The sequence below is a fragment of the Pagrus major genome, chromosome 13 (assembly GCF_040436345.1).
Source record: "Pagrus major chromosome 13, Pma_NU_1.0".
Classification (NCBI taxonomy): domain Eukaryota; kingdom Metazoa; phylum Chordata; class Actinopteri; order Spariformes; family Sparidae; genus Pagrus; species Pagrus major.
Genome location: NC_133227.1, coordinates 2,122,166 through 2,137,866, shown reverse-complemented (window position 1 = coordinate 2,137,866; position 15,701 = coordinate 2,122,166). Strand labels below are relative to the sequence as shown.

At 41.9% G+C, this 15,701-nt stretch overlaps 1 protein-coding gene across 2 annotated transcripts in view; it reads left to right on the top strand.

Annotated features, from left to right (window-relative positions):
• Nucleotides 1–440: 440 nt before the first annotated feature.
• nlgn2b (neuroligin 2b) overlaps nt 441–15,701 on the top strand; it is a 35,614-nt gene continuing 20,353 nt past the window's right edge. Inside the window, exons 1-3 of one of the 2 annotated variants that reach the window (XM_073479483.1) lie at nt 441–957; nt 9,285–9,338; nt 14,156–14,305. In XM_073479483.1, the coding sequence (XP_073335584.1) occupies nt 441–957; nt 9,285–9,338; nt 14,156–14,305 (721 nt within the window). The remainder of the gene's footprint in view (nt 958–9,284; nt 9,339–14,155; nt 14,306–15,701) is intronic. The other variant, XM_073479484.1, reaches the window with a different exon arrangement.

The following is a 15,701-nucleotide window of genomic DNA, read 5'->3' as shown; positions in this document are numbered from 1 at the left end:
TGTAGTAGCGGGGGAATAGCAAACTTTAGCCATGGCTTAATATAAATGTACCACAAAGGAGTCATCTGCAGTCAAGTGTCATTATTCCAGAAATTTCATTTTAGGTTAAATTGTCTCCTCCATGTTGTCCTCTTGTGCCTTTTTAAACACGCTGACAGGGCTTTAATACCACACTGATTCACACACACTGACTCAAACCTGTCCTTGTCTTCCAGGTGTAATTGGCTTCCTGACTGCAGCTCTGGACCCATCAGGAGTTCCGAGGCGGACAACGGATGAGACCACAGAGTCTACCTGAGAATGCTACCTGTCCCTCACCATGTCACCCTAGGAAAACTGTTAATCTGTCCCTGTCCACAGATCCTCTTTTTGCCTTTGTTATCTCCCATAACCCACTGAGTTTGTGATCCTTCTCTACACCAAGCTGAAGTCCTACTCATATGACTAAAACAGCTTTTATTTTGGACATGTTGTTTTTTCCTCTTAATGCTGCCAGCCACCAAGGCTATGGTGGAAAGCACCGTTATACGTCTCAGCAGGTTGCTAATCACTGTCTGCTGTGGCTCTTGGGACTAGTGCTACACCTGACCCTGTCCACATGTCAACGGGTTGACCTGAAACACCCCATAGTATCCACAGGCTATGGAAAGGTCCGTGGTATTAGGAGGGATCTCAACAATGAGATCTTGGGCCCCGTGGAACAGTACTTAGGCGTGCCATATGCCACCGCACCTATCGGCGAGCGCCGCTTTCAGCCTCCCGAAGCTCCAGGCTCCTGGCAAGAGATTCGCAATGCCACCCAGTTTGCCCCAGTGTGTCCCCAGAATGTGCACGGGGTTCTACCTGAGATCATGCTACCAGTGTGGTTCACAGACAACCTGGATGCTGCAGCGACTTATGTTCAGAACCAGAGTGAGGACTGCCTTTACCTCAACATCTATGTGCCCACTGAAGATGGTAAGTGAGACAAAACTCTCATACTAGATTAAGGAGGAGATTAACCTAGTCTGGGTCCTTTAAACTGCTCTGTGCATTTAAGAGGAAAAGGTCAACGTTAGAGTCAAGTCCCAGGTCAGCCTCTTGGCATCAAACTGACAGTAAAGATTAGTTTATGTCGCAAATGTTTGAGTGTAAGAACAGTAAGAACAGCCAAATCATTTTCAGATTTGTGTCAATATTCCACTATTCATGGAGAAGTTGGTCAGGATTATGCTTCGAGACAGGAGAGCTCTTAACTTGAGCCAAAAGGCGTGGTTGAGATTACAGAAGAATATGTTCTCTGATGCACCTCCTGTGCAATGTCCTGGGATTGTATTATTATCATTCTCAATTATTATTGGTTATTAAGTCATATTGTTTTCTAGATTATCATTCTCAACTATCGTCACGTAAAATCTTTCCTGTTCTAACTTTTATTCCTTATATTTGATTAGTTTTAACATTTTATCGCATATTCAAATTTCATATACGTAGAACATGTTCTTCTAACTAGCTGCTTTCTATTCCAAGTAATGACATTGTGACATGCAACCTCTCGACTGGACTGACACAGCATTACTTCTTCATTATACTAATTGTGTTAGTTTACTAACATTAACTTTTTGCATGAGCAATGCAGAGGAAGTCTCTGAGTGATATTCCCCTTTAAATGCCCTCATTGCTATCTAGAAAAAGCCTCTATAACAACAAGCTACCGTGAGCAATGCTAACATAACTTGTTTCATGGACATGGATGGAGAAACAAACTAAAGGAACAATGGTAACACTGCTGCCATCCATTACAATTAAGGATACTTTCGATATAAATATTCCAGTTTCTATTACTGTTTTATCGTTACAGAATTTTCCCCTCAAATTCTGTGAGTCGAAAATCATCAAAAGTCTTCCACCAAGTCTGTTCAAAATATTTACAGATATGTCAGACAATGAAGAGGATGAAGCTAAATAGCAAAAAAAGGTGAAAAGTTATTTTCACTTATCAGTTCCTGCTAAAATCTATTAATTGTCATAAGACTCATCAAGCCAACAGGAAGTTTGTGTAGTTTAGACATGCACAATAGGGCTTTTTTCAGCTGATACAATAAACGATGATTACCTGCTTCTCATGGCCGAGACAAGATAACCGATACTGTCACAGTTTTGTATTTTTAAAAAACATTCCTGCACACCTGATGGCAAGAAAGGCTAAGATGTCATGAGTAAAGATGATGATGATGTAATGTTCCACAGCTCTAATTAAATTTGTTGTGTTAAAACTCTGAGACTTTTTCCTTCCTCTCTGAACCGTCGCAGAACATATCACATTCATGCAAAAATGGACCCAAACACAAGACACACACAAAAGCAGGCAGGTAAAGGTACAAACAGCAAGCTTTAATGCTTATAACCAAAGTCACAATCCAAAATCCAAGTAACAAAAGGTCAGGCAAAGGAAAAAAACAACGTAATACAAAAACTAAGGACAAACCAGAAAACCACGAGGAACAAATCAGGAACACAGGGAACACACAAGGACCAGGGAATGGGCACAAAGAATGAGGGAACAACACAGGCAGAAATATAAACTAAACTGACAAGGGTATGAGGTGCAGGTGGAAAGACACAGGGAATAGGGCACTGTTGACGAGACTGATGTGAGACAGGCGTGGGGGACAGTCAGACTGGGGAAACACACAGGAACAAAACAGAACACTGGGAACACAGGTGAGCAAGAAGTAGAAAGTGACAACAAGACACATGAGGATATAAACAAAATAAAACAGGCAATAACCAACCAAAAACCAAGACCATGTATTACAAATTACAATTGTTTTGTCTTCCTCTGAAACTATAAGAAATGGTTGGTGAACACAGGTTTTTGCGCACGTTCTTATTTTCTTCCTCTTCACTGTGTTTATTGGTGGATCGCAGACCAGCTTTAAAGGTGCGTCTGTATTGATGCACATGATAAATCAACAAAAGCAATTTGGCATTATCAGCTCTATTTATCGGCCATAATTTCATTTGACACTGGTAACCAATAAAATAAACTTCCCATTGTTGGAGTGATAAATTATTAGCCCATTATATATTTTGCATGCCTAGCGTGGTCTTATAAGGTCAGCCGGCAGTAAATGTGCAAGACCCTTAGCTGTTGTGTTAGTTTGGACTCGGAGTCATGTGACCACTGGAGAGGATATGATAAAAGCCTGGTTTTAATTGTTAACAAGTGACATTTTTATCATTTCAATTAGCTGAAGGACTAACATTCAAATTGCCATGCATTGTATTATTATCAAATGGAACTGATCAACACTCTTATGCTGTGAATCACAACAGGGTGTTAGCTACTGACAAATTATCTTACCAAGGTTGCATTGGTAGTATCAAACTTATCATCGAAGTGCTGTAATTGACCATTTTGGTGGGATACACATGCAAGGTACATGGTTTCACTAAAATGAGGCCTTGTTACCAACTCTTCAGGTTTGTATTATACGGATGCTGTGCTGTAGTTACTGTGGTTTGACTATGAATAACATATTGGTGTAGCAGCTTGATTAGATGAGCAAATACAATACCAAAGACAACCTTGTTTAGTTGTCTTGGGGTCAAAAACTGAAAATCACAGTACAGCAAAGCCTCCACCTCTTCCTGGGCTATCCAGTGGAGAGCGTTTGAGAAAGCAGATGGGTAGGTAAAAGAACACAGCATCAAAGAGAGGGAAAGCATATGCTACCGATGATAGTATGCAAGGCTGATGATAAAATGTTAAAAAAGTCTATGATTAATGGGCTCACCTGAGAGTCCTCAAGAAAACATGTTTGTGCATTACTGCTGCTACTCATATGCAAAGTCACTGTTGTATTTCTAACACTAAAGCTGAAACCATATTCTACTTTGCTACATTGTGTCAGTATTGTGGGTAATTTATTTTATTGATGGATGCTCCATATGGTCCCACAAAAAGATGGAAACAGATGAAGTGCTAGTGTAAAATATAAAGTATTACTGTAGTATAAAGTTAGACCAGAACACCAGAGATGAGAAGCAGGGAATAAAAAAAACACTGTAAAATTATTTTATCTACTCTCAATATATGGGAAAATGTAAAACCATTCGGTTCAATGAGTGCTCTGTGGTTTCAATATGTATGCTTATCGTACATATGTCACATACTCGCTGAGAGGATGATGTAGAGTCTCCTGTGTTATTCCCAGCGGAGAAGGTGTGCAAATGAGTGAGACTGATTTTACATGTAGCCCTATTTGCTTGTCAGAATCTGTCACTTATTGTCAGGGGTCACTGCTTACACAAGGCTGATGCTGTCCCCAAGGATGTGTTTTGCCTCGCGTGTGAGAGAGAATGAGAGACTGAAGGAGAGTGAAGTGCCCCTGAAATCAAACACAATACGTTTTGCACGTAACTGCTGTCAAAATCTGAATAGTTTACACGGTGTTAGGCTGGCAATTGTGTCAGAATTTCCTAGCTTTAAAGCCCCTGAAAGCTCAAGTATTTTAATATGACATGATATTTTCATGGTTAAATAAACAAGAATGTCAATTTGATTATCAGTGTTTTATTCAATTACAAGCATATTTAAAGAATTGAGATTTACAAAAAAGCAAAGTCATGACTGATTCTTTGCTGGAGATGCAACTGGTCATTTTCTCAAATATCTTAAAGACAGCACAGCGCTCGTACTGATGGCATAAGAAGTATCTGGTGGTGACATACCTCTAGGAATGGCAATGTCACAACTGTAATATCTCTGATATAACAACTGCCAGATGTATTGCCTTGAAATTCTGTACAGACATTCATGGTCCCCAAGGGCTGAACCTCCCTGACTTTGTGATCCTCTGACTTTTCCTCTAGCTTCACCAGCAGGTTGTTGTTTTGTTTGTAGTGACACTTCTCAACCACCGTAGGATGGATTGCCTTGAAATTCTGTACAGACGTTCATGGTTCCCTGTTGATGTATCCTATTGAGTTTGACGATCCCCTGACTGCACAGCACTTGTATTGATGGTAGAAGAAGTGTCTTTTAGCCATGCTGGTGACATTTCTCGATGCCAATGTCAAGATTTAAATATCGACAACTGCCAGATGTATTACCATGAAATTCTGTATAGACATTCATGGTTCCCAGGGGCTGAATCCCCCTGACTTTGGTGATCCCCTGTCTTTTTCTGTAGCATCACCAGCTGGTTGATTTTTTTTCTTTTGAAGTGAAATGTCTCAACTGTGGGATGGATTGCCATGAAATTCTGTACAGACATTCATGGTTCCCTGATGATGTACCCTTTTGAGTTTGATGATCCCATGACTTTACTTGAGAGGAGTTTTTTGACATTTTGAGTGAGATTTCTCGAAAACTATTGGATGGGCGGATGCTAAACTTCTACTGAGCGAGGTAGTGAGGCACAGATTGTTAAGCCCTTTGAGGCGGAATTGTGATTTGTGATATAAATAAAACTGACTCGACTTGACGAAGCAGGTTAGCTTGCTAAAATAGTATCAGTGAGTGTTGGTCGAGCATGTTTAAAGGGGGGATGTCGGTGCTGTTTTGTGCTGTGTTTGGCAGCTAGCAGCTGCATTCCCACTCATGGCGAATGTAGTGGGCCAAAATGAATTAGCAGCACAGAATCATAGGCAGCCTGGATCAAAATGTTTTGGTGCCAAATCTGGCCTGCACAACTCGATTTTGACACATTTAATCTGCAGAGTACAACATTATGTACTATCCTCCCATTCTACCTTAAGTCATCTCCCTACCTGATATATCTGTCTCAGAACCAGAAATACTCTCACCGTCTCTGCATTATTCTTCGGACCAAAGAAAATTCACAGCTCTTTTTTTTTTTCTTTCTGCATCTGCTCACCCGTCCCGCTCTCTCCTCCCTGAAATCATCCCTGCCTCTTCTCCTCTCTCCTCCATCTTTATGCAGATGGCGGTAGAAGGGGTCACTGTTCTGAATGCAAATAAGCTTTGTGCCCTTCCCAACCAGGCCACTATGTAGCCTGCTACTTCGTCAACTCAAATGGAAATCGTATAACTTTTTGGAATAATATAAATAACACGGGTGTTCTTGTGGACTCGAGTGATTTTTAGACTGTTAATTTATCTATATCTCTTGCTTCCTACCTCCTTCTACAGTGTTCCACCCTAACTGTACTGTGTGGCTAGGCTTCTAGGCAAGAGCACTGTCTCACTGCATTCCTATTTCCTCAAGACACTCCTCAGCCAAGGGCCTGAGATCCTTCATTTTTATTGCCGCTAGAGCAGCCATTTACCGTGCTCTTTATTAAAAACCATATTTCAGGAGGCAGGACAGTGGAGGCAAGGATGGAGCTAGAGGCTTGGGGCACTGTGGAAGAGTCGGAGAGCAGAAGGATAGGACTGCATGTGCTGGAAGCTGCTGCCCGGATGCAGGGGGTTGAACCGAAGCTGTGTCTGACACCTTGTCAAGCAGACAGGCCACCATAGACATGACATACTGCAGCTTCATCCCGTTTACTGCACTGAGGAAATGGGGAGGGACGGGAGACAGCTTGCGCTCCGGCCACTAGCTCACTGAACCGAACAGAAACGCTGTTGACTGAGAGAGGGAGCTGCATCGGGTCAAACAGTACTGGGACAATCCGAGCTAAATGCTCCAGTGTAGGCCAATGCATTTCAGTGACCAGTGGCCCATTACATCATGTGACAGTCAACCTACTGGCAGGCTTCTCTACTGGGGCAGATGGGAGTGATGGGAGCATGTTTCCATCTGGCCACGTCCTACATTTTGTCTCTTCTGATCCATTGTAGTATTTCTTTTAAATCTCAGGAGTCAAGACTGTGATAGGGCCATGAGTATTCTTTTCAATTCAAGTCTTTATTTGATAAATAGGATTTGTACTTATTATCCTTTCTTTCTTTAGTATTTATATGCACATAACATATATATTTATATCTGCGTGTTTTTGAAATCCGCGTCTCGATGTGAATGACAATGACAACATTTTGCAGGGATACCATCAAGCAAGACGATTGCGATTGATTTAAAGTTTGTGGAGAGAGTCCATAGACTCTCTTAAAAAACACTCAATTTTGAGAAAGGTTGTGCTCGGAGAAACTTGAAAAACTTTGGAAAACGCCGTCTACAATGCATTCTTAAATATTTGGGCCTTTTTGTTAATTCAGCATACATTATACATGAAGATATTTCTATCTTTAAAACGTTTTGTTTCAGTGATGTAGGTGTATATTTGCATATATAGCAGGGAAGTGATAGCCCATCACGAGAGGTCACTCGAGACACATGTCAAGACGCGAGGCGTGAATTGACAGGCTTGAGGCTGTCCATTTGTGATCAGATCACTCAGGACAGATGGTAATACCAAATGTGAAGAGTCTGTATGTTGGATTGTTGATCTGACAAAACAAAAACCATGGGTTCCGGGTAACTGTGATGGGCCTTTACACTATTGTTGGACATTTAATAGACTCAACAATGAAGTAATTGAAAGAACAAATCAACAGATTATATGACAGTGAAAATAATCCTAAACACAACAGTCTTGTCGTTCAAGACAGAGAGATACAACTTTCGTATAGGCGAGGTGAGGCCTTAGGGTGAAGTCTGATGGTCTGTTACAAAGTGCGACTGTTTGAGCAGAGCTTATTCTCAGGTATAGGTTAGCTCTTTATTAGGCATTAGGAAAAGAATGAAATCAGACTCTCCATTAACTGGCGAGGTGTGGTTTTAGAGTGGTGCTAAGTAGTGGGGAAGTGCTGACAAGATGGAGGACTAATGTGCCTTTTTATCCATTACCGGTCTGTCTGACAATTTGCTCTGTAGCCCAGGTCCAACTACTGTACCATCTCCCTCTATGGCAGGAAGTGCTCTCTGGATCCGGCGCCTGCATGGTGATACTTGGAGGATGCAGCAAATCCATTCAGCATTGATCCTTTTTTCCATTTAGGACGGAAGATAAACATTTTATATCAGGAAACCATTTTCATTTCGAGAGATGGGTGAAAATGCAGCATTATGAAGGTGGAGTGCAGTGATGCTCTGTGTCTCTTTTGTGTATATACTACATTTATACCATAACTTCTCTGGGAGGTTTCCAGCAGAATGATAGAAACAGACATGTCAGCAGCACACTGGCTGAGTGATAAACCCCTTGGCAACACAACGCAGAGTTTTCTATAAAAACGAGAGACTGAAATGCCCCCCCCCCCACCGGAGAGCTGGGAGAGTGCTGCTGGGTGGGAACGAGGAGGACAGCAACAGATGATAAGGGCACTGTTAGCATGCAATGCGTAGTGTGTGGGGCTGCACGTGTGTGTGTGCGTGTGAACGTGAGTGTGCTTTAATGGCTCCCTTGAAGACTTGTGGACACTGACTAAGAACGACACAAAACGCAGAGGTAATTGCGGGCTGATGGAAAGCTCCACTGACAGAAACCAAGAAAAAACAAATTAATGGGATCCTTATCAGTTAAGACCTACAGAGGTTGACGTGCCAAGGCGTTGGTTGGTCCGTGATAAATGCTTGTTATTGGCTGTGCCCTATGGAGCATTTAACTGGCGTTACCATTAAAGCTTAATGTGGGGCTCCTCTTTGACCTTGGTGAGGGGAATCCTGTCACATCCCTTCGCAGGCGGTGTAAATATCACAAACAGCTCCCTCTTTGCTAATTTCCACAGAAAAACTCACATTTCAGACTTAATGGCAGCATATCTCTGTGCACAATGTGCGTACGTGGTCACATGTATCCAGGATGAGTATCTGTGCCTGCCCGTGTGTGCTTGTGTCTCCTCAGTGTTATGTTTTGACAGTCTAGTCTCCCTGGATCAAGCAGGGACTTTTGCCCGAGGACTGCAACATTGTCCTCCTGAGCCGGAGCAGGATACAGACTCATCTTGGCATTCCTTTGCTTTTTTTCTGACTGAAAAGAGTGATGGCTTGATTCCGCTCATTGATTTTTCTTCACAAAGCAGCCGTGTGTCAGGACTGATTGGGAGAAGGGTCGAGGAGAAGTGGCCCCTGGGGTCATTTACTAGGCAGTCCGTGACTAGATCCTAAGCAGTTAAAACAGATGAGTTTGGGGTTATCTTTTCAGGAAACAGTGTGTAATCCTTGTAAACAGTTTGTCTTCAGTTGTACGCAGTCACTGAAACGTAACAGAGCAGACTGTCTCATCTTTCTCCATGTTAATCTTCAATTGGTTTTCTCTGTTTTTATTTGCAAATGCAATCTTTTTGAATTTTGTCTTTTGTCTCTCCTCCCCCCTCTCTCTCTGAACCTCAGGTCCGCTCACAAAAAAACAAGATGAGTCTACAATGAACAGACCAAGGGATGAAGGTATTTTAATTGCATGCTTTTTTTCCCCCCCTCGTGCTCCATTTTCAAACTCTGTGGGGACTGTTGTGTTTGTATCTGTATTAATAATCGTCTTAGCCTCATCACTCTCTGAGCACATTACATTGTCCATTGTTAGCTGCCTTTATTAGCACACAAATCTGTCACTCCCTCTCAGAGGCACGCTTTCAGCTAAAATGCATTAGGAGCTCCATACAAAATAGTTGTTCCTCACTCCCTCCTGTTACAAATGCTGCTCTTTGGGTCCCTGCCTGAGGAGCTAATTTACTTTCCTCCCTCTGTTGCTATGTGGTTGATCAACCACACGCTGATGTTCTGACTATCCTGTGTGATGCATCGCCGCAAAATCAATATTCAGTCCTTTTTCACCTGCACTTTTGTTCTTGTACTAAAGTCCTCATGAAACGGTCTGCTAAATTATTGTCCTTCATAATGTTATTGGGCTTCCTGCAATTCTTCATTTTTAAAGTGGGGTTGGGGGGGCGGGGGGATTTCTGCACATCTCTGCTATCGCTGTACATTTTCAAGTTCACTGCAGTCGAACAGAGATGCTCTCTTTACTGATGCAGCCAAAATCTGTGCAGACAGCATGTGCATCTGTTCCTGTACACGTGCCCAGATGTACTGTATATTACATAGCATTATGCACACATCTGAGCATGTGCGTCTACTCGAGCACGGTGTATGTGCGAGTCTATGCCTGAGCGCATGTGCTCTAATTTGTGCCAATGTGTGTGGTTTTTTTTCTTGCCTTTTTTTTTTTATTTTGGGCTCTGTGCTATTTAGGTATTGAATTCTCTCTCCCTTGCATCTCTAATTGCTATGGTTTAAAAAGAGACAGATGTAGCTAATCCAATTGTGTGGTTTCTTAACGGTGAAAACAGAAGGAAGGATTCATGCAGGATTGCCTGGGAGAGGAGCAGAATGATAGAATAGAGATGAAAGAAAAGGAAAAGCTGAGCGGTGCGAGAGCACAGGGGAGAGCAATGAGGGGGAGAGGAGGGAAAAAATAGTCATAATGAAGACAAGTGCATGATGAAATGACATTTATAGAGCTTTGAAAGTGAGAGAGATGTAGAGAAAGAGAGATTGAGAGGGTGGATGAGTAGGAGACTGGTAGAGCTTGACATTTATGCCGACACCTGATGGATCTTGACAGGATCGGGAGGGCCCGGGTATAGGCCTGAATTCCTCACTTAATTGCTCAGGTATGGATTGGAAACAGGTTCCCAAACATTGCTGGAGAACACTATTATTAGCATCTTGTTTTTTCAAAAGTAATTTGCGAGAAACTGCATTGTTCGGGTGTAGGTTTGGGTGCAAACAACATTCAAGCGCTGAGTCAGACTGAAACTTTTTACACCCAAATCAATTCAGATTTCCATACGAGACTGAATGAGAGAGAACCAGAATAATGAAAATGTAGAAAAAAGGCGGTTTCTATTGGGAGGTGAGACATTAAATTGAGAATAGATGTTAAGGAGGGGTGGGGGTATTAGGGAGGATAGTGTCAGGTTAGGTTGAAAAGAGAGAAGTGAATAATGTGCCAGTGTTTTGGAGGTGCAGGAGAGACAGTGAGCTCCTTGTTGGTCTTGGATTTGGGCTGAGTGAAACACTTTCACCCTGCGACCCTGCACCCCTAATCATCCCTCTGTTTGCGATGAGCCCCTTTCAATCCTAACACCATTTCTATCACTGCTACTCACATCCAACTCTGTTTCCATCTTTTTTAAATTTGTGTTTTATTATATTATGTTGCAGAAAATGTTTACCTAATGCAAATGGCGTGATGTCGTCAGGTTTTTTATTATCCGCGCCTTTCCAGACAGATACCTACACCATTTGTCCAGATTTTATATAATATAAAGTAGATAAATGTTGCTTTTAAGCTCACCCGATGAAAGTCTAAAGCCCTGAAATGTTGTCAGAATAAAGAACGTACAATTGATGAGATAGACTGCAAGAAGTGTTCTTCTTTTACACCACTTGGACCTTTTCCAGTCCACCTTTCATTAAGGCATTGTAGGTATGCATGAGCTTTTTATCTTTTACTCCAAAATGAATGGATTTTTATTTCCATTTGGGTTTTTTGGGCTTACTCTTAGCCTTTATTGGGCTTAGCAAATATTTCAGTTGTAACTTCTAATATTTCCAAGGTTTTGGTGGTTATATAAAAATATATTTTTACACTCTCTTTCAGTCAGTTTGACAATTTACTGAAATGAAAGTGAAACAAAGAGTTAGTTTTGCGGTCAAAGATTACAGCAAGAGTTCGGTCATTCAATATTGACCTTGAGCTCCTGCAACACTATATTATTACTTTATAAACATCGTGTACTGACAGAGATTAAAAACAAATGAAATGCATTGGTGCAAAATAAAAACCTCAGCAGAGCTATAAAACATAAAAAACACACCTAAATCTCCAACCCTATTGGCTGCAGTCAAGTTGCATCAGAGGTAATGTCGGCACCAGGTTTTGACTGGGAGGAAGAATTTGTTGAATAGAAAAGACAATATCGCCGGTTCTGCTGCATTGATTTTTATCCTATCTATCGTCAGTCCCACAGAGTTATAGAAGTGCACTGTTAAATCGGTGCAGTGTTGTTTTAAAAATGTCCAGTATGGAGGATTTGGTAGCATCTAGTAGTGAGGTTGCAGGTTGCAATCAACTGAATACCCCTCGCGTCACCCTCCCCATCCGAGCATGCAGAGAACCTACGGGGGCTGCAAAAAAACATGAAAGGCCCTCTTTAGAGCAGGTGTTTGGTTTGTCCATTCTGGGCTACTGTAGAAACATGGCAGTGCAATATGACAGACTTTGTGGAAGAAGACCCACGCCGTCTCATTATAAGGCATTAAATATATTCAATCGTCAGTAATCTTAGTTATCTGTAAACACAGCAGTAACACATTTATTTCAAAGTAAAAGAAATACTGATTGCCTTTAAAATGGAAGCTATGTCATTGCCAAAGTTCCTTTCCTCTCAAGATTTAATTTATGGTACTAGTGTTACTGTGAGTGGGGCTGGTGACGTCCTGCTGATATGTCATTCCTCTATACTGTCCTGGTAATGCCGGGATAATTGAACTTGTTTACATATCCTCTGGGAAATCAGCCGAGGTTCAGAATACACCAGAGGAGAGATGAAAAAGAGCAGCGCGTTGGGGTGTACGACTGAACATTTTTTTCCTTTATTTTTAGCCAGTCTGCTTGTGTCATACGTATGTTTGAAGCCATATGTGCCATTTTTCCGTTTTCACTTGTGTGTGAGCGGCTGTGAGTGACGCACCCAAGTGCATGTGTAACCTGAGATTCAGGTGGTGATGCAGGCGGGTGTGCAAATACGTGAGTAGAATTTGTTACCAAGGCAACAGGCATTCAGTGAGTCGGTGCAGCTCTATTAGCGAGAAGCAGTTTCCATAGCGACTCGACATCGCAGCTGCCTATGCAAGAGTTTGTGTGTGTGTTCGTGTGTGTGTCTCTGTATGAATACGGTGTGAATTTGAGTGTTCATTAGCGTACCTCGCTATGTATGACTTGCTTTGTAACATTTCATATTTTTTCATCCTTGCTATCATGTTTTTTGGGGGGTTTGAACCACCCATCCGTGTCTCTACCCCTGTCAGTTCCTCACACTGCCCTATTTTCATCTCCTTCCTCCCTCCGTCTTACCCCCCTTTATCTCCCTCTCTCTCTCTCCTCCTATCTCTCTGTCTCGCCCATCTCTGAGTGCTGAAGCTCATCAGGGTAAACAGATGCTGTGGCTGTTATTTATGTTTCCACTTGGTCTGGCTTTCATACAAATTATCCACAGGCCCTGCACAGTGCAGACGCTCAGCCTAAATGGGCTGCACTGGCAGCTCTCTCAGCCTTATCCACGCTCAGACACTCAGACCATACCACAGACGCTGCGAGAGGGGGGTTTCATAAGGCCGGGGAGGAGAGGGGGATGCACACAGGCCGACAGAGTGAACCATAGCAACACACTGATGGGCACAAAGACGCCAATAACAGAGAGGGCATCAGAACTGGCTGCACCATTTGCTCCACACATGGAGGGGAATAACAGTTTGGGAAGGTACCATCACTGCACAGGACAGGGGGAACAGACGTCACGGAATAAAATATAGAGGATAAGCCCAGTGGGGCAGACATGAAATACTTGCTACCAACTTAAAGGCAGTGTACTGAAAATTCTTCATGCTTAGGATCTGTATCTTCTTTTTGTAATGAATCACTGACTGCAGGAGGTTTGAAAAAGCTGCATTTGGATCTTTTTGCTTAAAAGACTGCTGCACTTATACACATCTAGAGCTGCTGGTTTAAACCAGGTTGACTACCTGTTGCCTGTGGACACTTAAGCTCAATAGGGACACCCATTTCCAATGTATACCCGTACCCCTCATTTTCGAGTGCCCCCTTGCCCCAAAGAACAGAGTTACAAGGGGTAGTGGTTGAAATCTCCCCCTATGAAATGGGACAACCCTTCAAGACCCTGATACTGATATATCAGTAGTCGTCGATGGCATTTATGGCAACACCGATATTAGAGGAGCTATGGTTAGATTTCAGGTGTCGTGTGCCGTCAAATAGAGGGAATGCAACATTGACATACATCAAAATGCAGATCCATCATGCACAAAGCAGCAAAACTATGTAAAGTTGGCTAGTTAGCTAGTTAGCTAAAGAGACATCAAGGGTGTATTGGGATTTGACCTTGGTATGTGGAAAAGAAAACCCTATGAATGAATGAAAATCGAACTAACGATTACCATTGTTTGTCTGTGTTGTGCAGATATTCGGGATCGTCGTAAGAAGCCAGTGATGCTGTTCATCCACGGAGGCTCCTACATGGAGGGCTCAGGGAACATGTTTGATGGCAGCGTCCTTGCTGCATACGGAAATGTCATCGTGGTCACCATGAACTATCGGCTCGGTGTGCTCGGTAAGTTTTGCGTCCTGTTATCAGGCAGCGGGGATCAGTCTCCGTCTGTCAGAGAGCTTATGTCTTTCAAAAAATGGGTATTAAAAAAGGTGATACAATGCACATATAAAGCTGGCTGTATGAAAAATAGCGCTCTGTAAAAAAAAAATTGCATTTATAAGGCATTGGGATTTATGTCACCTTCAAATCATAAATCACTGTTGAACACAGAAGGCCCAAGAATGAAAATTAAAGCTCTCCTTCTGCAGGCTCCCGTGGTACAGGTTATTCTTATATTGGCTTTCTCTTAAGCTGATATCACAAGGCATATGATTGTCAGTTTACACCTGTAATGGCATTTACTGTGAAGATGTTGTTGTTGACATAAAGCAGCCACTCATCTCAAATTATTACAGCAGTGTCGACATGCTACTTCAGAGAGAACATGTCAGGGAAGTGAAGGCAGCATTCACAAGAAACAGACAGGTGTAAATGGTGAGTATCTCAAGGGAGCTGCTGCATAAGACAACGTCCCATTAAAGCAAAAAAACTAAAACAAGGGGTGTTTCTACAAGGGTCTTCTACAACTGCTCTTAAATGTTTTAATAGTTTTCCAAAGCAACAATTGAGAGAAAGTTTAAGCTGCACCCTGAAGAGCTCTTAACTCCTGCTGACCGTGGTGCCGAAGATAATTCTAAATGCTTTTTAAAGCCTGTGGTGCTTTAGAAATGATTACATGAGTCATGTTGTATATTAAAAAATGCATAAATCATAAAAGGTAAAGTCAACAGTAAGTTTAAGTACACTTGATTGATTTACCTGATGGTTTCTGTCACTTTCATGAATGTCTACATCATCTGTTTTGAATGTCAGTCTGTCATCGGTTCTGTAAAAGAGCTGCTGTACATAAGCAACAGTAATTTAACATAATAATAAATAATAAAACATTATCAGTCATTTTACATTAAATGTTACTTAAAAGGGCATCAGTGGTCACAACAATAAAAAAATAACAACTTGACTTTTCAGTTCTTCCTGCAGGTTCTGGAGCTGCTTAGAGGAAAAGTTCAGCCAAAAAATGAAAAGTCAATCATTATCTACTCACGGCCATGCCGATGGAAGGTCGGGTCAAGTTTTGTAGTCTCAAAAACATTTCTGGAGTTTCACAGCAAAACACTGAACAACTTGACTGATTTCAACAAGTCCTCATCTACTTCAGTTATTTCGGAGAATGCTTTTGTGGACTACGAAACTTCACCAACTTTACATCCAGCGTGGGGGTGAGTAGATAATGAATTTTAAGGTTTGGGCGAACTTTTCCTTTAAGCTCTAGGATCGTATGATAAATAACATCTGAGGTTTGGGGAAACGGTTGTTAAAAGCTTTGTAAGATAGATAAACTCTGTTAGATCAGTGC